General features: G+C 37.8%; 1 protein-coding gene across 2 annotated transcripts in view; it reads left to right on the top strand.

Moving 5' to 3' along the window:
• The window catches only part of cntn3a.1 (contactin 3a, tandem duplicate 1), a 77,231-nt gene that overhangs the window by 7,714 nt on the left and 41,668 nt on the right, over positions 1 to 27,849 (top strand). For both annotated transcript variants that reach the window (XM_051424658.1, XM_051424659.1), the window contains exons 2-5: positions 527 to 670; positions 9,501 to 9,633; positions 12,541 to 12,716; positions 22,721 to 22,816. In XM_051424658.1, coding sequence (XP_051280618.1) covers positions 616 to 670; positions 9,501 to 9,633; positions 12,541 to 12,716; positions 22,721 to 22,816 — 460 coding nt within the window. In that variant the 5' untranslated portion in view covers positions 527 to 615. The remainder of the gene's footprint in view (positions 1 to 526; positions 671 to 9,500; positions 9,634 to 12,540; positions 12,717 to 22,720; positions 22,817 to 27,849) is intronic.

Consider the following 27,849-nt stretch of genomic DNA (forward strand, 5'->3'; position numbering starts at 1 on the left):
GAATTTGAGGAGCCAGGACAGTACTTTATTACATGCTAGGGATGTGTCTGACAACCAGCTTGCTTTTTGTTTTGTCTCAGCAGGTTTGAGTACAAGTAAGCAATCCCTTTATGTTTTTCTTGCAGACATGATCCCCATTATGCAATGTTAAGCACTCCTAAGCAAACTCTACAGCACAAGTGTTTTGTAAGTGCTTTGCTTGGACAAATCATTTTCTGTGTTTGCACAAGATAGAGTGGTTTTGTGATTATTCTCACAGATATACATTATACCCAGACTATCACAGTATCTTCAACCCAAAACAGAGCTGCTATTCACCATTTCACCTGGAAATGTTTTGCAAAGATTAAATGTTAATAGCAATTATTTTTTCAGGGTATAATTTTTACCTTGCTCTTGTGTTTTATATCATTAAAGTGATAGAAAACATGGACAGGTACTGTCCTTGTGAAATAACACCATCTGATGAGACCAGTGGATCTGAATGTCTAATGACTTCCTCCTCCTTTTTCTTTTCATTTGACAGAAGAACGGTGAAAGTGCTGGAAAGGACAAAGCTGGGATTCTACACACCTGTGATTGGATGTGAGCTTGTATTGACCCGAGACCATTAAAATGGAGTTGCTATGGAAACTTATACTGCTGCTGTCATTGGTGGAGTGTCTGGCAGGTAAGCCTCCCAAACAGACACTTTTTTAATGTTGTTAGCATGGGGGCTATGAATTGTTATTTATAGATTTTTTTGCGATGGCGCCTTGGCATACAGAACAGATGGCACTTAAAAGTAAAATGGAAAACTAAAAGGCTTTATGGCACCCAAAGCTTTCCACCAATTTTACAAATGATAGGAAAGGTTCACCTTGTTGTCTTTTCATTGGCAGCTCAAGGCAGCAAATCAAATCAACATTCCTTCAGTTGTGCATAGCAGCTATCTCTCTCTTTTTTTTTCACTGGCAGAGAATCGTGTTGGAAAAGAATAAGCCAGGCTCTGAAAGACAGTCTCTATCTAGCAGTTGAATGTGCAGTCCTTCATTTTAAAGAGTCTCTCAATTGTTACCTTAATTGAGATTGCACTGGTAGTAGTACAGAAATCTTGTCATTGATCTTGCTTTTAATGAGAGACCTAATTTTCCTCCCTTACAAAATGTTCAGGGTCAAATGCTAGCTCTCTTCAGAATGTCTGAAGCTGAGAACAAGATGAATAAGGGCTTTGTTGCATGAGCACAGTATCTTGAGGAATGAGTAATCTTTCATGTTGCCTTGCTCCAAATCAGCAGCCCCTCCTCACAGCTGGGACCTAAAATAATTAGTGTGCGTGTGTGTGTGCATGCTTGTAACTGTCACTGTGTGTATTTGTTTGTGCATGCGCTTCCTTTTCAAAAGCACAACAGCACGTCGGCACCTAAATTTGCCTACATGGCAATTAGCACCACTTATCACTAAATCCAGTACACATCAGTGGATGTCTAATGAGGCTTTCCTCAGGGAACTGTGACTCACTATGGGATTAGGATCTACACCACAAGTCTAGATCACATTTTATGTCCTATTTAAGCATTCTGTTAAATATACAGACAAGTAAATGTCTTAGACGTTAGTGGAAATCCTGCCACAAACCTGGCAGAGTTTTGATCTTAGACAAACGGCTTCGAGGAGACAATTCAAGCCTGCAGTCTTGATCAGAGACTTGATCCCAGGCACAAAATATGCTCTTGCAATCATGAGGTGCAGAAAAAACATTCAGAGTTATCTATTCAAAGCAAATTAGTGCTTAACAAAGGAGCAGAGGGCAAATCGTTTCTGAAAAGCATTGTGTTGCACAGCCCTTGCCTCACTCATGAGGTTCACGCTCACATTTGGTAACACAGAGTAATCAAGCATTAATATTCAGTATGGTGTTACATTACATATGCTCTGCTTGCATAACAAGTATGGCGCAATATAACAATACACCTCCAAAGCCTCTGTCTTCTAAAAAAGACATGTTAAACATTTTAGTATTCAGACGTGCACTACTGGATAGAGAAAGCACAGTGTGAGGGTGTTGCTTCTAGGTAGGTTATTTATCTACACTTGGAAGTGGGTTTTTTTTTAAACAGAAAGCATCGGCTGTGTGGGAGAGCACTGGGGCCAAGGGGAAGTTATTCCCATAGCGAGTTCATCAGGAGTTAACTAGCTCCCCCCCATTCCTTCCTGAGGGTTTGGACGGCCCAAGGCCTGGGTGTGTTCTATATGTATGTTTGGGCGAGTGAGAGAGAGAGCGAGGGAGCAAAGAAGAGGTGTTGAGGTTCAGCTAGATGCATTTTGCCCCACACAGATGAAGCTAACCTTCAAACAGCAAGCCACTTCCAGCACTGGCTCAACAGTTTCCATTTGACAGGTGTTGTTTTGTCATATAGTCATAACCTGGTTGGTAGAGCGTGCTCACAAAGGTGTTTTAACAAGAGAGTTCCATTTTGTAATCTTTATTTGTAAGGACTGGAGAGAGGAGATGGAATTTCTGTTCAATTAAAACACGGCAATATTTGAAAATATTAAAATATATCAGAGAGATCTGATTATTTAGCGCTCACAAAGTAAATAAAGAGCGTGCTGTGAAGTGCACTGTACATATTACCTCTCACTTCACAACCACTTGCCAAATACATAAATAATTGAATGCAAAATGTTGATTTCAAAACATTTTACTATGCTGAAGCTGGATGAATTTACAAGTATCTGACTAAAAGTAATTGGCAGGAGTGCAATCATAGAAACATCTGTAGCTGGCATTGAAAGGCTACAATTTAACAGCACTGGAAACATAAATGTAAACAAAGATTGCTGTTTAGGCTCCAACCAGCAATCAAATGTTTTGTGCTCTTGGAATATTTCAGAATTAACATTGGAAAAATCTTCTGTGGTTTGTTGAGTGGCTGCCTACAGTTTCAGAGAAGTAATGTATTTTTGGCACAAGTTATTGATGTTTAATTTTATGAAAAATCAACAAAATGTCTTGGACTTGTTGAAAGTGGAGTGATATGATTAGATGTCTAGTTTTCAGAAATCACTCACCTCAGACTGTGTTTATGTGTCAATCAGAGCTAAGTATTCAACAACGCTGTATTACTTTTTATTGTGCCTAGCTGAAGTAGCTTGGCACTTTTAGCTGTCACTTGTGTGATGGTTTCATTGAATATTGAGTTGAGTTTGCGGTTGTGCAACTTTAAACCTGTAAGCCTTAAAGGAAAGATTCACATTTTATAAGTCTATCTGTCTATTTTATCACCTGTCATGTCCACAAGTGTTATTGGTTGCTGGAGTTGTTCCTCCTGTCCATACTGGTTGCGAAGACATCGGTTCCTTAAAGTGATGGGGGACAAAATCGTCAGTCCTCGTTCTCATTAAAAATGCTGTTTGAAAGGTTTAGTATAAAATTCCCTTTTCCCTTTCCCTTTTGTTGTTTCCATATTTCCTTGCTGAGCTGCAGAGAGGCACAATAACAAAGTAGATTAAAAAGACTGTAACTCATGGAAGATACCTGGTTGATTTGTCTAAATGGAACTGCTACTCTCTACACTGCAACAATTGCTACCCTCATATTACCTTAGGTTAAATGGTGGGATGCATTGTTACATGTGTGTATTTTGTCTCCCATCATTGCACTGAAATACCATATGGAGGAGTATGTATGAACCAGTATGAACAGCAGGAATTATTACAGAGACCAAAAACGGTTTAAATACATAATGTACACTGTACATTGAAATATTGTTTTAAGACTTAAAAAATGTGAACCTGTCTTTTAATATGACACAGCCAGCGGTCACCTTAAATGCAAGATTTGTAATTTTACCGCCACTACTGTTCATTTACAGCAGATGCTAGTGAAAATGAAGGGCTGCTTCTGGCCAGCATTATAATCTCCTACAACTACATTTACTTTGCTCTGTATCCCCCTGTGTGCATCCCAGAGACGACTGGAGTTTCAAATATTGACTTACCTCATTGATTCATCAGAACATGGCAAGGCCTTTTAGGAATCCTTAAGCAAGGATTTTATTGCATCTTTGAAGTTCTGTATATGTGAAGATGTGGGATATTCCCCAGTGAATCATCCTCCCATAGCTGGCTGTATTTTCGCTTCATCCAGGAATGAAAAATCATCTAATTTAAATGTGTTTGCATACACAGTGTAGCGTTGATTATAGACGCATAATAATGAATCTGTACTGTGTATCATTTGTTGTAAATACATCACTATCAATTAAACATCATTATATGTGTTGGAAGCTATGAGCTCTTTTTACTTGGATATTTCAGTTTCTGTGACTGCTGATGCTAAAGTTACTAGTCTGTAAATATACATGTCTACACTAATGTGAACATTTAACCTCTTTCATCTATATGCAAGCAAAGACAGAACAATAATTATACTATTATAACCTGATTTATATTCATTAGAAAGAATTAAACATTTAATTTGAGCATTACACCAATCACTCACACATATAGTAGTTTAATAAGAGAGTGCGTGTTCTGCTGAAAAACTAATTAAATATGATATGTTGGATTTGTTTCACACCTTATTAACAGCATTTATGAGATTTATGTCACATTTTGAAAGAAATATTTACAAAGTACAGGAATCCACTCTGTATACTGCATTGTGAAAAAATAAAAACTACTAATGGTCAAATCAGGCATTTTGTAAGTTACAATGGTTGGAAACATGGTACAGTTTTATAGCATGATGAATGTTTCTATTAGTGTACACCATAGCAGCTGGTAAGTGACAAATAACCTTCTAACCAATTTTGAAGAAGGAAAAGGTAGGGATATTACCACAATTAGATGACAAATGGCATTCTCAGAAGCAATATGTTCCTGAGTGTATGTAGACATTCAATAGAGAGAACAAGAACAACAAAAAATAGCTTTAATTTGCCTTTCCAACATATGGAGTTGGACCTAATCAATTCTGTGTTTCCCCAGTGAACACGGTATTGGATACCTTGGATACAAGGGCTGTTATTGAATTTCAGATGCTCTCGCTATGTTTAGCTAGAGAATGGTGTGACATGGTTGGATATTAGTTGGGAATGTGTTGGTTACATTCTTCTCCTCACAGAGTGTGTTGCTGAGAATGTAATTAACTTAATTAACGAGAGTCTGTAGTATTGTACAGTAAAGTACACCCTAGCTGATAGTCATAGCAGTAAAGTATGGCCAGGAACATTTCGTGTTACTCTTGGGCTATTTCATTTTATGTGTTTCTATCTTCTCACTACTGGAATCATAAGAATGTGGCAGTCTCAATTCCCTATTTTTCCTTTTCCCCCACTTTATAACTTTTGGCGAAATATCAAATTATTAACAGTTATTTACAGTTCAATGTTTCTATTTTTATGAGGGCCTTAAAAAAAATAAGTTGCACCGATATTTCAAACATTTAGACGAGATTGAACCTATACCTTGCTCAAAACAACCCAAACTGTCTTTCTGCTCTGGAGTAACATTTGCTGCCCCTGAATGAGAGACCTTAAAGGTGTACCTTATCGGCCTGGACAGAGGGGAAAGATGCTTTAAAAAGCAAGATTGGCTTTTTTTATTTGATGCATAAAACCCTGAGCTGAAACGAATGGATTTGGGACCTCACAAACGACCGATACCTCCCCCACAGCCGACTCCCAATGTGGCTGTTTATTCATGCTGAGGTAAGCTGGAGGAATTCATTTGCTGTCAGCTAGTATTGAATTTGAGATTAGTTTTTATTTCAGCCTCCCAAACAGCTCCCTCTGCCTTCCACTTGTGCCTCGATGCTGAGTCTTGTGTTGTCTGAGGAGCCTTCGAAAATGGCTGCCCATATCACCATCTGGCAGCAGGTGACAGATGTGAGTGGGGGCAGCCCATTTAAAAAAAAAAAGACCCTTTCATAATGACCTCCATCTCTGTCCTGCGGCATTGTGCAGTCAACTTCCTGTTAGGATTCTGGATCAGTGCACTTCTCTGATAGAGAGCTTTTTCATCATTTTGCTTTCTGTGCTCTGAGTTGGACCTGCCATCAGATTCTGACATTCTGGTTTGAACATGATTTCTTGACTCCCTCAGACATCTTAAAAGCAACTATCTGTCAACTAAAGTGTCAGTGTTGATTTTAAAGATGCCGTCCAAACATATAAAAGTAGTCTGCTTGGAACAATAATGTGTGTGAAAGGTCTTTTCTGCAAAAAAGTAGAATTTTCTTATCAATAATTAATATCCTTAAAAAGGCCTCTAGTTCTTTTACCTTATTAAAAATTACAGAATCTATGAATTTGCAAATTTTGTTCATTTCAGTTTGTTTTCCTGCTGGACACAAGATGTCTCTTCACTCTTCAGTGTATGTCTACTGGTGGTTTCTACATTACACTGCAAATTGGACCAGGATTGACTTCCAGATTATTTGCGATGCCCCGCTCCTTAAAATCAGATTTTCAGTGATCACAGAAAACTTTCTAATTGCAGCAGATGAATGTGAAAACATCCTTCTAGTGTCAAACTCTGCACATACATCATTCTGTACAGTGGAGCTCAAACATCCAACTGTAAGAGCGAGAAGAAAAAAAAAAATTTTAAATGGAGGGGGACTTCCAGTATGCATCCATGGTCTGGTTGAGGAAAAACAAATCCCTCAATGTCTTATGGCTTGTGGATCTCAGTCTGAGCTTCACTGGTGTTGCGTGTAGCACCTCAATATTTGATTACCAGAAAGCAAACCTGAAAATTACTCTGCTTTCTCCATACCGCATATTACATTCATTCCTGTTAGGCCAACGAAAGAGTTTCAGAGAGTTTGCATCAGTTTGAACTGAGCCCCCAGGCACAGCCCCGGAGCTCAATCCCTTCTCATTATTCTGACACTGATTCCCCATTATAATAACAGTTGCCATGGTGCTGCCAAGGATCAGGTCAGTTCAGCGCTGCCATAAGTAAGAGTACTGCAATCAAATATCTATTAATATAAGTAATATTAATTTCCCATTAATTGAATATTGAGTTAGGTTTGTGCACTGCTGTCCACGTAGGGACTGATAGAGTGCAACACACACCAAGGTTATGAAAAAATGTTCTGAGAGACATGGTTCAGTGCGATTGGGGTGCAGTAGCAGTAATGCAAGTTGTTCTGTTTAGCGGTTGTTTGAGCAGGGCGCAAGTGATAAGTAAGAGGTCCAACACATTAAATAAGCACCATGAATCACTCACTGTGCTCAAACACACATTTTCCCACATTCTTAATAAGGTGGTCATGAAAATAAGTTGTGTTAAGTTGAATTGTTTTTTTTTTTTACAGTTTCCATGCTTTTATTGATTTGTCTTAACATACAAAAGTGCTGTACAACCCTCAATAATGAAGCAACTGTTGAGAAAAACAACTGCAAGGCAATTGTTTATCACAATAATTTATTTCAATACAATAAAGTTTAGTTCATAAAGCTGCAGGGTAAATGTTATTACAATTGTGCCATATATACAGTACAATGTAACTCCTTCAAAGATGTGAATGAACACCTTTATCTCATTGGGTTTTGTAACATTTTTTTTTACATTATTCTGTGAAATTAAACTGTACCATACATGATTAAGGAATCTTTTGAACAGTACTGTCCAAACACGGAATTGCAGTGCATGCAAGATCACCCACCTTTAGGTTAATGTTTTATTCAGGTGGAAGAACTTGTAGCATCAAACAACACACATGGTGGTGATATAAACATAGAAATACTCTTCTGTTTGCATAAAATTGCAGTTAATTCTATCTGCAAGTTAAAGTACTAATTAATAACTAATGGGCTGGGTTAGGTTATGGGGCTGCCAGCTGAATAACCCCTTCTTTAAGCATTTTCAAAATAACGCTGAATGAAAATGTTTGTGAATTGATAACTGGACTCATTTATCAATTTAATAAGGCGCAGTGATTCATCTCATGTTTACCGCAAGGCTCTATCATCCTTCCAAGTTTGTGTACAACAAGTGTGAGGATTTGTGTTTGAATATGGACTGTACAAGACGCCTCTTCTGGTAATCAATCATCTCTCAGCGCTGCTTCAAGGGACACGCTTCATCTAACAAAGATTATAATTAGGCGGCCTTTTATTCTGTGTAACTTTCTGAGAGGTTTATCCTTGTGGAGAGGAACAATCAGCCTACAAGGTCCCTTGTCAAACATCTCCACCCTCTCAGAGAGTTATTTTGAGTCTTGAGGATAAACCTGCACTCCCATGGTGCCAGAGACTTGAAAAGGATACCTGCCTCTCATACAAATTAGTTACCCTACCTACAGAATCTTCCCACTTCTGTGCCATTATAGAAATGCAAATGTATTCTGACAAATCCAAATGAATTCTTCTTCCGTCACAGAAAGAAATGTTAATCCAGTGTTGACTACCCCATGGGTCACTCGTGCTTTTGGCTTTGCCTACACAACATGCATTCACTATTGTACCTTTGTAATTAACTAGGAAACGAATGTCACGCTACACAGACATGCGGCTGTCTTTGTTTCTTGTGTTTTCTTGTTCTTTTTTATTCTTACAAAGACAATGAATCAATAATGCCATAATATCACTCAGGGAATTTAGAGTTGTATTAATTTATGTACTGTGCTGATGATTGTATATTTAATAAGTGTTTTTTCTTGCAGAACACCACATGATGAAAATTTATGACAAAAATAACCAGTGAACAAACATCATCATCATATCATATATGCAAAATGTAAAAGTGCAATCGAAAAATATGTATAAGCAACACTGGGGGTTTGTTGTATCATGACTAGCTTGAATTATAAATAATAATGTGTAGTTTGGATAACATTTAAAATATATGCAATTTGTATTCCACTTCCTCAGAACGAAAAAACAAACTATATAAAAAGAGCACAAGAAGTTGTTTTGATTTTGTATCTCAGGAAGGAAAACAACTCCTCAAGTATTTTTTTACCCAAACTGCTGAAATTACTGCCTTTTTTCTTCATCTGAGTCACAAAGGGCACTATTTTGATGGCTCAAATGAGCGGGGGCGATTTAAAATGAGACCATTATTACTCTCAGTATTTGTTGGGGCATTTTTTGTTTAAATGTCTTATTGGATGACATCCCCTGGGAAGGAGGTGATAGGTTTGAAGGGTTTAGATGAAATTGTGCTAAAGCACAGTGGCAGTGCAGTGTGCCTTTGACAAGTCTGTACATTAAGATGTTTGCATTAAAGTTTTATGAAGGTTACCAGCTGATTATGCAGTACCTCAGGGATCTCGCAACTTTTTACGACTAATATGAAAAATGCTAAGGCCCCCGCTCACATGGCCGATGGATCCATGCCAAACAGAGATTTTATTGCGAGTCAACCTTCTCTTGAGCAGCACTGTTTTCCACTTGCATCCCTCCTCTGTAAGCCTTCTTCTTGCCAGGAAAATGTGAGAACTGGTTTTCAGGCTTACCAGAACATCAAAGCTGATACAGTTTTGTTGGTTCTCCACCCAGGAAGCGGAGTCCTGCTGAGGCCCATGTTCACCAAACAACCCGGCAGTGTGGTGTTTCCCCTTCAACCTGGCGAGAATCGCAGAGAGGTGGTGTTTAGTTGTGAGGCCCAGGGACATCCACCACCCTTCTACAGGTAACACCCGCAGGCATGGCTTTATGCACACTGTTTGGTTGTTGTTACGCAGAACTTTCAGGTACTAAAAACCAAGCAAGACTGGATTTATCACCCTGGGAAAACTGGGGATTTGTGGACCTTGTGGCTCGCTGCTGCTCACTGCCTGCAGCACTTAGCTCAACTGTCAGTCATGGTGAATTTGAGAATGATGAATTAATTGGCCTCAGTTGTTGGTCTATTTTATATGTGCATTGACGGGTGTACATTGATCCGCTGTAGATGTTCACTTTGAGAGCTTCCTGTCATGAGTTTCACTGACCATTGAAAAGATCAAGTGACCCAAGAGAATCATGCACCAAAACTCTGCTGCTATCATGACAGAGATCCAGTGAGAGAGAAAAACACCAGTCGAGTATATCTCACATACCAGAAATGATGTGGCAGAAGTTGTCTACTCATATCTCTGCTTTAGTTCAGCTACAGTTAACGTTTTATGTACAGCATCACTGCCCAAGGCCGCACAGACATTGTTACAGGGCAGCTGATTTGGAGGCTATCACTACATAATCAACATGATTCAAATCACTTGGTGGACCGAGGTGTATAAAAACAGTTGCTATTTGTTGTCCTCGTTCAGTACACATGGCCCTGTGAGGTTGAGTGGTCCCCTGGCAATTTGTTAGAAACAAATTGATGCCCACTTCCTCTGCCGCTAAAATTATGACAAATGAAAACAAATGACAAACAATGATTTGCTTTAAAGTGCATCAAGCGCATAAGCTATTAATTCATAGTCTATCAAATGAGGCCACATAGCTGTTGTACTCTTGTCAGTGTAATTAAATGCAAATTGCAAAGCCAAGCATTTAATGTGTAATAGGTTGAAACGATCCCTCATAATATCAGCATATGCAGCTGTTAATGTAGCTTGAAGATCCTTGGTGTTATGCCTAATGGGCACAAATTGAAATGAATGTACAAGATCTTATCACTTGGATCGGGTGGAATACGTATTAAGCAATCAGTTGCTATTTCACTGTCTGGATAGTCCATCTTCTTTTTAAATGAAAACCAATTTATGAGTTCACATCTGCAAGTTTTTTTGGCCTTATGGGTTCAAGTTCTGAGAGCGTGCCCAGCTCCATATCAAATCAAATGTTGCTTTGATTAGCTGCTTAATTACAGGAAGTGCCACCAACTGTGACGTGTTGATGTACCACATTAAAAAGTGATTTTCAGATTGATCACAAGCTGTTATGATATCATACTTATCCCCTTTAATAATGGGCCTAATATTCAGATGGACATATTGCTGCGTTGTTATTTCACTCAGCATACATCACAGTGCTGTCGTCGCCAATTTTTTTTTTCACCAAAGGTCACGTGCCAGTTTTCTAAATAACTTTTGAAAGGGTTTTGGGTTCTTTTGAGGTTCAGTAGCAGGACACCATATGATGGGTGACTCTTGGTTGACTGCTGAGTATGTAGGCAGGTCTATTTCAGGGGCGCCAAGGACACATTAATTTGTCTAAGACTACCCAATGACCGCTTCCACATAAAGCCCCCACTCCAAGTTGTCACCATGGTTCCTTGATTTGTCTCATCTGGAGCTCTTGGACCAGTTCCAGCTGCAACACCAAATCACTAAATCAATCTAATCAGCCAATCTGCCGTTGAGCACCGCTCCGCTGCATATGTTCCCCCCCCCATTCCCTCCCTTCTTCAACCCTTCCTCCCACTTTTTCTTTGTCTAAATCCTTACTGGTGCAAATAGAGGAAAAAAGTCAGAAATAGAAACCTCAAGCTTTTTTTTTCTCAGAGAGCTGAGAAAATCTAATCAAGACCAAGGAGCTAACATTCAACCTAATTGTGCTTTATTTCTTTGATGAAAAGCTAATTCTTGAAAGTCTCCTTTTGCAAGTGTCACTTTTCTTGTTAGTCTGTGTTTACCCTCTTCTTTTTCTCATTTTCTTTTTCTTTGACCGTAATTTGGTTTGAGAATGAAAATGCCATTTGCACACTAACTTTGCCTGGGTATAATGCAGACGACTTCAGCAACCTATTGAATTGATGAAATGTATCTGAATACATTTAGAAAGTTTTTTGCAAAAAAAGTTTATTCCTTTTTAATGTGTTGTAAACTCTTTGCCTTTGGTACTGAGCCTTGTAGTCTACATAATTATTTTAGAGGTTTTGGTCACATGCTGTATTTGGTTGAACTGGCATCATCAACTCAGCAGGTTTTCTTTGACCTTAGGTTCTTATTATTTAAAGTGAACAACATTGTACTGTTCAAAGTTGATTGCTGGCATATTTCTGGTCTCTCCCTCACATACACACTTGCTGGACTCCCATATTATTCAAAACTAGAGTTTTAATCAAAAAGCGCCATTATCCTGTGCTTTGCATGTGGCCATTTTGCTTGAGCAGTCTTGGTGCTTGGCCCTCTCGTCTGATGATCACTATGATTGGAGGGGAAGAGTTTGATTCGTGGTGTAAGGGCCTCCCTCATGTGGCTGTGGCTGATGGACAAACAGACTGAAAAGAAAAAGGAAATGCCAGAGGAATGTAGAGCATTTGATTCGTGAGTAAGAGCCTTTTCACTGAAATGACTGTTTCTGATTTCTTCTCATTTTAGTTATATTCAATTTGGTTTGGCACATCAGACTGTGTTATTTCTGTTAATGTCGCAGAATAAGCCGTGGATTCTCCTCTAAGTCTGAAATAAAGTTTGAATTAAAGGGCTTTTTGGTCTCTGTTTTACATTATGTGGATTCTGTGTAATACGGCTGAGTGTCCGTCTAAAGAATTTATCAGAATTGATTATCAGACACTGGGCACATGGGTATGACAAAATACAGGTCACTGAAACTTTCTGTATTAAGGATTTGTTTTTCATTGTGTATCATGTGCCTCCATTGACAGGTGGAAGCTCAATGACTCTTTCATCCTGCCAAGACCTGGGTCACATTACTCTCTCATGGGAGGAAACTTACACATCAGCCATCTGAATAAAGAGGGAGATGTTGGCATCTATCAGTGCCTGGCATCCAACTCTTTTGGCACCATCGTCAGCAGAGAGGCCAGTCTGCACATTGCATGTAAGTCCATATTATATTTAAGCAAACAATGTGTTGTTTAAGAATGACTGGGGATAAGCCTGTTCTAACAAGCAAAAATACAGTAATACAAAAATATAATTGTTTTGTTTTATTGTCTTGAACCATATGCTCTCTTTTTAGTTTTATTATTTCACTTCAGTTTAGTTTAGTTCAACTCAATTCAACTCCAGTCCTTGTTACCTTAGAAAGTACAAGTTTCATTAAACATCAGACATTCTGGTTCACTGAAAGTGTAAGGACGATTCTCTGGAAATTGTTTGTTGTCTGACCTGATCTTCTCTAACAAAAAACAACCAGCGACAAGAGACTCTTACAGTAGGCTGATACTGTACTGAAGTTATTAATTAGAGAACACAAATTAACCGTCCATGTTTCTTTCACGGTATGTTTTTCTCCTTTTATCCTGATTAAACTCCAGTGCTGGTGTTTACTCTGGCTGTTGGTTCTAAACTTCTCACATCCCTGTGATGATTGTGTGGTGGGCCTTGACAAGCCCCATATAGTTGATGCTTTATAGCTCTCATCCATCACATTTTATAAGACCTGGGTCTAAGGCATCTCTGATGGCAAGGTGAACTTGAGGCCTCAACTCTTGATGGGCAGCCCATATCAAATGACAGCCCTGATATCTGTAAACAGATGGTGCAGCTAGATTGAATTCTGATGTCTGTTTCTATACCATAGCAGGTGCAGAGATCATCCTTGGCAGGGAGAGCGCCAGAGGTATCCATCCAGCCACGATTTGGTGCTTCTTTGTCACAAAGCAGCATTAAATCTTCAGCATATAGCGCAAATCGGTGCCCTGAGTCGCCAGCAGGCTGTTGATCATATTCACATTTCCTATCAATTTCCGAGGCCTGACCTGAACTGTATGTCATTGTGATTGGTCTCATCCATTGCCTGGGCCTGACCTGGGACCTGCTGCTTTTGTCAACGAATGAGGACAAGCATCAGTGCCGATGTGTCATACATCTTATTTATTGCTCTTGGTTTAACTTAATTAAGTGTGCCATGTGATTGAGCAGGTCTCAGGTCAGGGGAATAATTCATGGAGGAGCAGCCTGTTATGAGAGTCAGTATCGTGTCATTTGTAACAGACTCTGACTCAGTAGCTCAATATGCTCTTTCAAACACCAAGGGGCTTCCACTTCTCTCTGTCTTTTAATAACTCTGTGAGACAAAGACCAAGGTAAAGGCCATTAATAAAGAACATACAGGGATATACAATAATGTGTAGAAGTTAATCTTATCAAGTCTGGTAGCCTAAAAGCAGTGCTTTTGGGCACTGCTCCAGAAAACAAATGCAGATCAGTGATTACAGCCTGCTCATTATTAGAACACTATTGTATCATCTTTAACAGTGTAATCTATATTTGGCTATTGATTCATGGAAATCCTTGCTAATGGTGGTGAACTAAACCAGTCTTAGATTTGCTAATACTGTCCCACAACATGAAATTTGTATTGCATGAATATGCAGTGCACACATACTAGTTAAGTTAGCCTACATTTTTAATCCTCTGAAGGATGGATGATGTAACAGTTTCTGTTGGCATCTGGTTGGGGCTTAAACCTCTAAAAGTATAAAGGTTCTTGATCCTGTTGACAATACAGACTTAAATGTTTAAAAGGTTCTGTTCGCCTGCTGGGAGTGCTGGAAGGAATAATCTAGTTGGTTATCGAGCCAGATTGAGTTTCTTAATCTCCCAGGGATATTTTTGGTGTAAGTGAAAGGATTTTCACTGATGCAAGATGCAACGTTTTACACCAGATTGCAGGGTATGCAGTACAAGCTAAGCGTATTGGATGCCTGTCCCGAAGAAGGAACATGCTACAGCCTAGATGGTGTGCTGCTTATAGAGCCACAAGGGTAACACAGTGTTTAATGAAGGGTGAAATAGCTGTATTTATGAAAGCAATGCAGGATGCAACTCCCTTGTATCTTGGTGCCCATGATTTCTCCTATCAAATTCTGTCCTGTAATTGCCCATAATTTGCATTTTTCCCTTACTGGCTCCAGTCTAACCTAACTGCCTTATCAGTGTAATTACTTTGCAAGATTTCTATCTCTTATTTTTTTTTTCTTGCTTCTCTCATTTCCATCAGCCCTGTACTCTGTACATTGTTCATTGCTGTTGCCTCAGGTGAAAATTAACTCTGTTTTGAGCATCTGAGGAAGGGGCAATAACAGTTATTGTCTGGATTTCAAATCATCTTTTAGTGAGCAAGGCAGCGGGCATTTTCTGAATGCAGCACTTCACAACAGTGTTGTAATTGTCAGGAGACACTAGCAGTAGCGCTCTGTACAAATGAAGCCCCTTTGATGTTTATCACTCCTCAAACGTCATATGTCACTCACTGTTAGGGCTTCACTGCATGATGCTTCTCTGAGAACAGAGAGGAGCGTAAGGAAGATGAGAAGCAGATTAAGATGAGAGAGATGATAGTTTTTCACCATCTACCAGTATCATTCATCATTTTGTTACCTTCATGGTAACAACATAACTTGTTGATTATTCCTTTTTGGTGACTTCTACTCTATCTATACACTATTTGTATCTTTTTAAGTTTCACAGCTTTACTTAGTGATTAGTAATTCTCCCTCCACAACCGCAGTCAGTTTTTACAGTATCCAAGTACAAGATACTACAAGACTATTGACTTACCACTCTATAACTTTGTCTTAGATAGGCTATTGCATGAAAACAAGGCTAGCTGTAATTTATAGCCGTGAAAAGATAAGTGCTTTTCAGAAAGCCACACAACTCTCAGGCTGCACTTAGAAATAACTACTTTGTTACTAATTAGCTATCATGTAGCTTCTGAAGTTTCTATGCAACATTCCAAAGATATTGTGTGTTTTATAGGAATTATGGTAATAATTTACAAGAAATTCCTTTCTTTAATTTGAAATTTTTGAGGGTTTAATCATTTAGATGCACTGTGCAAGAGTTGTTTCTTATTAATTTAGTTGTTATTTGATACAACCACTATCTAAAAGATTAAGATGGTTTCCCTCCAGATACCACACATTTTGTGTGTTTTAGCTTCAATGAGGAAGGTGAAATTTTAGAACTGAATAAAGTTATGTTACTTCTTAGAGGTCAAGTGGAAGGCAAAAACAAAACAAAAACATAATGATTCTAATTTTTAGGTGAATATACAGAAAAAATACTTGTGAATTTTATTTTCCATTTCTGCCAATAGAGCCTCCAAAATGTTAGACACTAGACCTTCAAGTGAAACTCTTGCAGAATTTCTATAGCTCTTGATTTACCAGAGTGATACTCAATGCAGCATATATTTCATCAAGGTTTTCATGTTTGTTTACAGTTAAAATTACTTAAATTTACTAAAATGAGTAGATAGTTGATGCTAAAATGCTGTATGAGACCTTTAATCAGAGTTGCTCTAAATATTCAAAAATTGTTATATAAAAATCTTGGTAGCTCAGTGGCTGAGTGGATACTATTATAGCCTCACAAAAGAAGATCTGGGTTTGAATTAATCTTTTTCCTTTCTGTGTGGCTTTTTACATTTTCACCACATATTTATGTAGATTTCCTCTTGGCACTCTATCCTAAACACATGTTAGATATAATTATAATTTTATTTGTACAGTAATTTTCGAGAAAAGTGCACAAATAGCTTCCAGTGCAGGGAGACAATTAAAAGACAATCATACATATGTAAAAACAACAGCATAAATACACAATTGCAAACCTCCATAAGGGGAAAAAAATATCAATAAGAGTAAATTAGATCAAATCTGGTTGTAACATGACAGAGCTGAATTAGGCAACCAGATACGTCTAGTGGTCAGAGAAGATAGCGAGCTAGACTAAGAAGAGGAGGTGGTCTTGAGTGCAAATAATTTAATTCAGTAAAGTGTGTAGATAGCCAACATCTACTTGGTAAAACACATAACTAACTCTTTGCACGTCATTTTATTATTTAGACTCATTACTTTTTGATGGATTAAAATGCACTTCACCCCTTTTTTAAAGTAATTCAGCAAAAGTAAATGGTTAGGTAAAAAGGCTTTATAGCAGGAAGGCATTAGTGGGTAAAGATGAAAAATCAGGGAAAGTCATCCCATTAAAATTGGTTCCAAGGCTCTTCCCATTTGCCGTTTGACTACTACAGCTGGGTGGGAGGTGAGTAACTCTGGCAACTCACTGACAGCTTGGCTGTTTCAACTTTGCAGCTCTCAAAAAGACATGACTTTGGTTTGATGTGAAAGGGGAGATTGCTCTTTTGAAACCTTCAACGAACATGTTTATGTCCTTTAATCAATTTTATATAATGTCTTTTTATTCATTACTCTAGGGATAGCAAATTTTGTCAACCTGCCAGACAAGACTTTGGTCCAGAGTAAATATCTCTACAACTCATGAATTTATTGCCACACCATTTGGGACAGACATTCTGCAAGGATAAGTCATAATGACTTTGGTCACTGGATTGCTAGATTTTGATCATACGCTGGTATTCCATTTTGAGCTTATATAAGTTCACATCTCATGGGAAGGAGGACAAAGATAGAGCCTCCATCTGACATTTATTAAATGTTATTTGCTATTTATACTAATGTTCTATTTTTAATCAAATGTAGTCTTTGTTAACATTGTTCTTTGATTGGAGGACTAAACAGGGTTTATAGATTTTTAAGAATATGTTCTATCCAAACCCGCTGTGACTGGTGAGCAGAAATACAGAATAACCCTTAAGTGAAAGCTAATGATACAATAGTTAAAGAACTTCAAATAAAGGAAGGGCACTCTTGGAAAGTTTTTTAAACTCTTTATGCCTTTTGTCCAGTGCTTAGATGACAAATGTAACTACATCACAAATTGCCCTCGAGCTCACACTCCAACAGAATGGCTTCCATTTTTCTTCTCTACAATCGCCTCTCATTCATTACAATGGGTCACATTGATGTAGCTAGCACAAAAATGCAAATTCACATCCAATTTCATGGATCTGAAAGCACTCAAAATAGCCTGAACCCTGCCATGGAGAAGCACATGGAGGTGCAGAGCCGTGATAGGCTTGATAAGATGATCCACAGGGTGCAGAACAGCTTGGGTTGTCAGGCATTGTTGGCTTTTAGTGTGTCTAGCTCATTTACGCCCCACCATACACCAAAGGAATATTGATCAGGAGAGCTTCACTCTCAGTGTGAATTTAGCAACTCTCATATTTTCTAATGTTTTAACCTTATTTTATAAAACCTAAATCTGATGACAGTGCCTGCTGATGGTAAGGGCATGGCGGGCAAAAAACACACGCACACACATACACTTGTCTGGGGCAGATGCCTGATGTGAGCTGCTTCACTTACAGCAATGACAAATAGTAGATGAGAAGAGTTGTTGCATAGTAATTGTGCAAACAGTTTAATCTGATTGTCGTCGTTCTATTTCAAAGCTGAGGACCTTCTTCACCTGTGCAGCTGCTTAATTGACAATAAATTAAAATCTGTTATATTTAGTTCAGATGACATTAAAACTACCTTGTTAAATTCAAAACAATTCTATGCATAATTTAAGATATTTAAAATGACTTTTCAAGACTTTATTTTTGCCAAAGCTTCATGAGACTTAAAACTTAAAAAATATACACAGCAGGCCTATATCTCAGCGTTTGGTCTAATTCTGTGAAGAAAACAGAATGAAATTGATTGCTTTGATAGAATGTATGATAGTTAAAAATAATAAAAGAATACAGACATAGAATTGTATACATTTTAATAATTATATTACACAAACTTCCCACAGTTATTGTGTTCACTGTTTGGGTTAATTGTAAAGTTTATCAGTTGTTCTGTACTGTTCATGTCCATAGAATATGTCACTTAGTCAGGGGTCATCAGTTTACTTAATAAAAAAGGGGTCCCTTAAGGAAAAAGGTTGGGAACTCATTATTTTTCAGATAAACCTTATTCTGGCTATTATTAAGTTCAAAAGAAATTTCAGATGTTTATTTCTTCTCAAAATGTGACATGTATGCAGGAAAAGTCCTAAAGGAAGGGGTTCTTCCCTAATACTAGTAGACAAAAGCCTCTCAAAATTATAAATTATATACTATATATAAAATAATATATATAAAAATATTCTGTGATTTTCCAACAATATCCAATTGTTGAAAACAATTCACTCCTGAAACCATGCTAATGATAAGCTTTGAATATATATGATCTACAGGGAAGTACTAAGACATACACAGACCTATTTTCTGTCTAAGCAACCACACACATACTGTGGACCAAACATTTTCTGCAGCAAATCTGCAACCACAGACGGCCCACTGTAGATAGTGTATTATTTCTTATCAGCATTTGGATGACAACAGTGTGCAGAATATTAACTCAAACCAAACGATACACAACATCAAACCATGCAGAATCATTGCTCCTGCAGTTGCTGGGACATACTGTCTGACTCAGCAGGTATAGTGGCCCTGCCAGAGCAGCTATAGTTTAATATGTTATCAGACACTGTAGCTTCTTAGCCTGCTCACTAAGCCAAAAGAGTATACTGAGGTAGGTAAAAAAAATGGAGCACTTAAAAAAATAAAAAGCCTTGCTATCGGCATGACTGTAGGGGTGGCAATGCCTTGGTGTCTGTTAGTTGTTCCACAATTTAATGGGTTGTAAGGAAATTTTGTACAGACATTAGTGCAAGGCCAGGACCCATTGGGGGGTTCCAAATGAGAGCGCTCACCAGAATTTTTTGTACATGCATTTCCCATTTTATTAATATTTATGAAGATTCGTACATTTATAACATTTTTGAAGACTACATTGACCTTTGAATTAGGAATACACTGTGATTCTCCTGAGAAAGTAGCTGCCCCTGTACTTGATTTGGTTTTGGTCAATTGCTTACACTTTACTCACCCTAAACTCACCTACCAATTAGAATTATGTTCCAGTAGTAGGGAATAAGATAGCTTCTAGTGGGGAAAAATTACATACCCAAAACACGTAATGTTTTTTTTACAATGACAACTAATGCTGTAAAAATGTGCTATGGACTGTAAATCCAAATTCATTTGTATTTTTATAATTCGTAGTCATCTACACTGAATCATTTACTTGGACAAAGAATTAAACATAGATTCTCAATTCTAATTATAACTACAGAAGTACATGTCTGTGTGCTCTATAATATTTTTCACATTCAAATGGATATATTATGTAGCAGGTAAACATTTTGTTCTCAAAGTTGATGTGTTAGAAGCAGGAAAAATGGGCAGCTTGAGGATTTGAGAAACTTTGACAAAGGCCAAATTTTGATGGCTAGACGACTGGGTCAGAGCATTTCCAAAACTGCAGCTCTTGTGGGGTGTTCCCGGTCTGCAGTGGTCAGTACCTATCAAAAGTCATCCAAGGAAGGAAGTGGTGAACCAGAGACAGGGTCATGGATTGGACCACATGGGCCAGCCATCGCTCACCATGTGCATCAATGAGCTTTGGCCGCCCAACAGACGAGCTACTGTGGCTCACATTGCTGAAATAGTTAATGCTGGTTCTGATAGAAAGGTGTCAGAACACACAGTGCATCACAGTTTGTTGCGTATGGGGTAACATAACATTATGTTATGGCTGATGTATGTATTTAGTGAGAGAGAAGCTCAAATAAACTATTTACAGAAAGTTTCTGTGTCAATGTAGCCATAGAAACTCACTATAACCGTACTCTATGGTGAGCAGAATCTTCCTGCCTGCCTCACACACCCCACCTACAGACTGGCAGTCACTGCTTGAGCAGGAGGGCATGGAAACTAGACCCCGGCACTGTTGGTAGAAGAGCTGTGGACTGCTCTGAGCGGTATATGTGGGACTGAATTACTTAATTAATGTATATTTCTCGTCTTCTCCCTGATGGTCTGTATAAGTCACTACATTTTTTGCTAGTTGCTTTTTATAAATAAAGTTGGCAACACTGAAGGCACTGAACCAAGGTATTGGATAACTTATGTTGTCCTTAACAAAAGGTAAAATAAATTGAAAATAAATAGGAAATAACAAGAGAGGATGAATCCTACAGACTAATGTTGTTGTGGTTTATTTAATCAGCCTTCAGTAACTTTAAATAAATAACCACTAACAGTCTCGTAGGAACCAAACACTAAAACACTGAGAAAAACTAAACTCTCTATTTTATCTAGTACAAAGTAGTTTATTCGCCTGATTGCAGAAAGTACGGTACAAATCTGGAATATGGAAGGTTTGAATTCAGATTGTAAGACAGCAATTTTCCCGGCAACATCTTTTAAACCACACTCCTCCTGAGGGGATGGAACGCTCTTGATTGGTCAGTAATCAAAAGACTTTCACTGTCTCTCCCCCATGATGAAAAGTGCTTATCAGAGAATGGCAAACAAAAATAACAAAATGGCCTTGATCTTCACTATGTTCATATGTTGCTTTCTGATCATAATACGGTAATACTTTCTTTGATCAAAATAAGCACATTTTCTTTTCCTTCGACACTCTGCCTTATGCTATAGCATCACAGGTTGTCATTTGTTGTTTGTCTTGACAACTATAAGCCTTTTTCACAAATGAGATTTTGTCACAGTAGGAAAAACACAGGTTTAAATAATAGCATTAATGATGGCTGAATTTTAGACTCGTCTTGTTTTTGATCTGTTGTTAAGTCTCAGCATATTTTAATATACCAAAATAAAGAAGATAAAACTTGCTAATGGAAAGATTTTTTAAAATCACAGCCTTTCCAATGGTGGTTTGCTAATATCTGCGAGCTATTTATTAATTTTGAATTGTTGTGTTTTTTGTTTTTACATTGATTAAGCACTAATGTTACATTACGACTTGATGTTATGAGAAGTTAAGCATTACATGACATGGACATCATCAGAGGGCTGATTATGATTGTTTTTTACAAACAATTACAAACATGAAAAGGATAAATTAATACATTCCTCATGTTCATTTAGCAGCACAGCTAGAAGGATCAATAGATAGCTTGCTGGACCAGAGAGACCCTAACTGTGCTGAATGTGTTCATGCACCGAGAGGTTTTATGCAATTGTTATGGATCAGCCATAGATCTAGAATTGGCTACTGAAGCATCCACACAATCAGTTTGCACCAAATATGAAAAGAACTTTAATGATCTACTGATTAATTTGTGAAGTTACACAGAAACTTTCCGCTAAATCATTTATGAACCAAGAAAAAAAAAAAAAAAGAAAAAGCTGCTTTCAATTGTGATAATGTATTACTGTTCTGCTGGATGCAATTTTCCATTACTCACAAGGTCTGCAAAGATCACGTATTGTATTTATTATGCAGAGGCTCATCCTGCTGTGCTTGTACACAGGAGGTGTCAGTTTTGCATTCTTTCTCCCTGTTTTTGAATTCAGCCTTGATTATGTCATTATATGGCAGTCGCACATTTGGCTGCACTGCCTGCGATATCTCCAAGAGCCACAGCAGGCAAGAAAAGGCGAAGTGTTCAAGGATTGCTGTCTCTATTTGCTTTCTCTCAGCAGGTTGTCAACAAGTAATCGGTCTCCATACAAATGATGTTTCAGTCTTAGTCATTTAATTGTTGCTGGTCTGTGTGCAGTGGATGAAAAAGAGAAAGTGATAACAATACGCAGTTCCAATTAAATTCACTCATGTGTGACTTATACTTGAGGAATTGCTTTCTGCTCCAGTCAGAAGTGTTTAGGACTTTATAGCCCTTTGCCTGCATTTATGCAAACATAGCATGGGTATTTCATGAAAGTATGCAAAAGTTCTGCATCATATGACACTGTTAAACTCTGGTCTGTAGCTGTGGTCGAAGCAGATGTGAAATTATTGAGCAAGCGCAGATATGACTTGTAGTGCATTTTTATCTCTGTAAACAACGAGGCATGTCCTGTTTGCTTCCTGTGTGCTTATGGCTTTTGTGAAAAAATGAATTGATTATTTTTCTTTATTGCTTTTGTGCTGTGGTAAACAGACTTGGAGAACTTCAAAACCCAGAGAAGAAGTCCAGTGAGGGTTCGTGAAGGTCAAGGAGTGGTCTTATTGTGTGGCCCACCACCCCACTCTGGAGGTAAGATGACCTGTTCTGAAGTTTCTTATCATGTGTTGACTTTTATTCTAATCTCTGCCTTATACAATTGTTCATTTGTGCTGTAGTTCAACAAATAGTCAGCATCAGTGAAGAGTCACTATCAGTTTTACACAGAAACATCGTCATCCTGCGGTACCACTTGTCTCATTCCTCATCTACTCTGTGTTTATCTGGACAAAGTGGAAGTCATGTTTGCGCTCTCCCCCTCAGATCTCATGGCTGTTTGTTTGTGTTGTTGAGGTCAGTGGAGTGAGTCATTTTTACTTTGGGACACTCTGGCCTGTCAGCCTGATTTTCAATGGGGGCGAGGAAAAACTTTGGCATGCAGACTGAAGAGGCTGTCTATGGCTGGGTCCCTGCCAGGCTGAGTAATAGAGCTTCTCTCTGAAGGTGCTTTGTTTGCTTCTCATCAGCCCTTTGCATCCATGACATCAAGGGGAGTTAGAATCCAGTGCTATTAACTCCTACACAGGGGTCTGGAGATTTTTTTTTTTTTTTTGCTCTACCAGCCAGCAAGGCTGAATGTAATCCTCCACTGTTGGAGAATCTGGATGTGCTGTAACATGCTGCACACAGCAGGGGGTAGGAGGGGATGTCTTCATTTTTAAAGATCAGTTTTAAAGAGTGTGTTGATAGTGTTTTTACTGTAACTACTATGTGGCTTACACAAAATAATCCTTCTCACTTTTGTTGTTGTTTTTAGAAAGCATTGGCTGCTTATTCTATGGTATCTCATGAGGAAATGGTATTCACATTCTGGCTCTGAATGCAGAGTGGCTGTGTAATATCAGGGTTGGTGTGTCACAAAGCTGTGATTACAATTTTTGTTATGATTTTATATTTAATGTATTTCTGCCTTTTATGGCTGGGCGATTATTAGTAGTGTATCAGTGTTTGGTGGTAATTTTACTAAATTATTTTGCCCAAATTAACGATTGCAAGCAAGAGACCAAAATTAGTTATTGAGGTATATTTTTGACATGTGTGAAGTCATGTAATGTGACCTATGCATACTTGAACACAGTTAACTGTATTGCACATTCATTTTTATCATTTTATAAGCAAATTTGCATACATTTGACATGTCATGATTTGACATATATATCATAGGTTATGATATATGTCATATATGGTGTGATATTGATTTTAGCTATATTTCCCAGCCTAATAATGACATACCTTAAAGATATTCCACTGTCCTGAAGTAATTTTGTGAGGAAAAACAAGTTAGAAAAAAAAATAGAAGAGATGTCTACTTAAAGCTTCGGCCGCTGGATATTAAATGTCCATATGGAACACAAACTATTGTCCGGTGTCATTTAGGGTAAACTTTAGTCCACTACTTCATGTTCTGCTACTGTTTGAAAGCTTGCTGTTTAGCTGCTGCAGTAAGAATAGACTGAGGTGTTTTTGTTTTTATCACAGTAACTTTCCAACCTAACAGTAGGCCTACATTTGTAGTGCTTTGTTCTGTATATGTTATAATGAGACATCTCACCTTGTGTTGACAAGTAAAGCTGGAACAATGAGCCATATGCTTACATTTGGCAGCCTCATAATGTAATGGCTTTTTTTTTAGACTCCTCCCCTGGTGCAAGGTGTCCAAATGCCAACACACACTCCAGCTAACTAAAAACAAAACAGCAGCATTGTCAGGAGTGTTGGTCTGTAGTAGCGGTGTCATGAAATATTTTAAAAGATCTTGGCACAGCTATATAAATTTAGTAGTTTATTCATTATTCGTAGGGAAACAACACTGATTTAGTCACAACCGTGTCCCATATGCAAAATTCTGTCCGTTCTTTCTAGAAGCTTGATGCACTGCCTGTTGTGAAGGCAACCTTGCAGGCACCAGGCTAATGCTTACAGTTTGGAAGAGGATGATTGCATCCTTTATGTGAGTGCACTGACGGGGAGTGTAGCGCTCCCTGGACAACCTTCCGGGTGAGGCAGCATTTTAGTGATGAGTGCAGAAATTAGTTGACATTGACTTCTCCTTGGATAGATTACATGTGCCAAATCCTTTTTGGCAATTTGCACATATTATACACACAAACTGCAAGCAGTATTTGCGAGCCAGTCAGAAAATGGAGGAGATATTCAATAAACAACCATTCATTTATTCACTTGGAAATGTATTGATGTACTTTAATGAATCACCTTTAAGTCACCTTTGAGTGTTTGGTCTGTTTTAGTAGGTTAAGTCATGCATGGAGGTACAGGTGTACAAAGCATGAATTTTCATTATCTATGGGAGGTAATTGTTTCTATTCAGAGCAAGTGATTCATTTGTTAATTTTGTATTCCTATTGTGTGAGAACACACACCTGTATTTTTGCCAAACTGAGGGCAGAAAATACAGATTAAAATGTGATGATTTAATCTTAATTAAAACATAATACAAGTACAAGCGCAGGATTGCCTTACTTGCCAAACGTCCAGGTTTTTTCCTGATGTAAATTATTTGGGGACACAATGACTACTATGTGTGTCACATACAGTATGGCAAATGTTTGTTTAATTTTTAGATTTCAGAGATTCTGTATTACATAGAAGAACAATGACAAGGTAGCTTTTAACTTTAGGCACTTACCTATACTCACATTTTCAAACCTCAAGAATTATGCAGCTGCTTGGCTCTGGAAAGAACTGAAAATGTTGAATGACCTTGTTAAGAGGTTATAAGGCTCATAATGTGAACATTACACCTGCATTTTTAAGCATAGAAACACATCTGATTATAAATCCTAATTATTTTTGTTAGCAGCAGGTGGGAGTGTGACACCTGTGAGAAATCTCACAGTGTGTGAGTCATTTAAAAGCATTTGAATCATTCCCATGATTCAAATGTCATTCAAATACTATGTTGTTGTTTTTTTCACACATGCGTATGTAGCACTGTCACTTTTTTTATGGGAGGCAGGAGTTCCTATATTCTTGGTCATCTTTCATTGCACATCATTTTATTTAAATTAGGATTAAGAATGTAACATCTCCCTTTATAAACTCATTTTCATAACCTTCAGGAGACTCCCCCAGCTTCTGATGTTGCACTTTCTTCAAGAACACCAACTGCTTTGTTATGACTGCGATCTTGCAAATTTGACAACATCACACTTCACAGATGCTTGTTTACCAAGATGTGTGCCACAGTGGGTAAAAATTTGACTAAATCATTAGAGAGACACACTATCTGGGTCTTGATGTTTGTGTCTTCAAGGAAATGTTAATAGACTGATTCAGTAATTCTGTTCAATAATTCATGTTCATCTTGTCTGTCATTTGTAACCAAAATGTACTATTTTTTGTTTGGACTGCAAACTCCCTTTGGACTTCCCTCCAACATGACACTGATCATTTGGGACTAGAGTCCTGGAGGGGTTGTTGTCAGTATCCAACACTGTTACATTGCACCTGGCCCGTATCTGTCACATTCAATATGATACGAAGCCTTTATCTGCTCCTAAAAAGCAATTATAACTACATCCACGCAGCTAAATGTGTAGCCATCATTATTATCTAAGATGCTGAGAAAACACAAACATGATACTTTGAATGCCCCTGAACTACATAAACTCTCATTATCACTATATGCTTGCTCTCATTACATGAAAATATTATATCATGATTTTAAATTTGATAACTGTACAGATTTATATTTATGCACACTGGGTTTCAATTGCTTTTGCTGCTTGTTCTATTACCCAATTTACTAAAGCTCCCACCGACTAAAGTTCATAAATATTGGCCCATTCATTTAATGATATTGAGAGGAAGCCTGGCCAGAAGGTGGTAGAAGGAAGACTCGAGAAACTCACTGACTAACAATGTCTAGAAACTAACAAAATGTGCAACAAAATTGTAAAGAAAACAACAACAACCAAATAGCAAACTTAACAGCACACCTTAACTCTCATAACTAAAACAGGAAAATGACTATTTTACATATATTGGTAAACATTATAAGTTTAAACAAGACTTAAACATTCCTCGCTGTTTTGCAAGAAACTCTATAACTCTAAAAACAAACGCATACTAATCAGCATAACATTAAACCATTACACCCTTACTTGGTGTAACCCATGACATCATTAAAATACATAAGTGTAAATGTGACAAATGGTGTAATCTCACCTACTTTGTCACAAACATAGTTTTTTTTATTATAATAATCCTCAACTCAAACACTGAGTCAGTTGATGGCAGATTGTCACAGATCGTTCCTGGAGAAGGAAGGACGCATGCCTTTGACACGGTCATATAACCGCCATACTTTTGTTGGCTGATATTGTACAAAATAAACTATGTAACATGTAATATTAATAATATTATGATGCACACAATCTATTATACACTTTTATTTTAACTGCTGTCTCGGGAATTCCTGGGAAAAGAAAAAAATTGTACAGAAAGTCTGTTTGGGGAAAAGTGAAGTTGAATAATTTAGTAATGCATACTGTTTAACATACTGTTGAAATAGCACCACTGACTCTGTGACACCAAGACGTACAAAGCAGTATTTTTATAAATTAGTGATCTAATAAATCTTAAGAACTGTTCATGAGTCACAGTCAAATGTAATGCAAGACCTGTCAGAGTTTATGCGTATGGTTCTGTATACTACACTATTATTTGTCCTAAAATTCAATACAAAAAATCTGTATATTGCCTCGGTTACAGTATGGTAGTTAATTGCAATGTATTGAATTGTGTTGCCAGATTCTTGGCAACGCACAGCCCTAATTATCAGCGTTTTTAGACTACAATAATTAGTAGTCAAAGAGCACAAATTAGTCAACAACAATTTAATTAGGGTAAATTGTGATTCACTGCTAATCTTTAGAATATTTGTTAAAAATCGGTCCTTGCTGTTTTGTTCGTATCAAATAAATGCAGAGCATGCTTTTGTCCAACTGACCAGTAATGTATAGACTGCTTTTATTTACACCAACAGCACCTTCTTGTTGTGATGGATCATAGCAGTTCTCTGGAGACATAGCACAGTGCTTGAA

The sequence above is a fragment of the Dicentrarchus labrax genome, unplaced genomic scaffold (genome assembly GCF_905237075.1).
Source record: "Dicentrarchus labrax unplaced genomic scaffold, dlabrax2021, whole genome shotgun sequence".
NCBI classification, from domain to species: Eukaryota; Metazoa; Chordata; class Actinopteri; family Moronidae; genus Dicentrarchus; species Dicentrarchus labrax.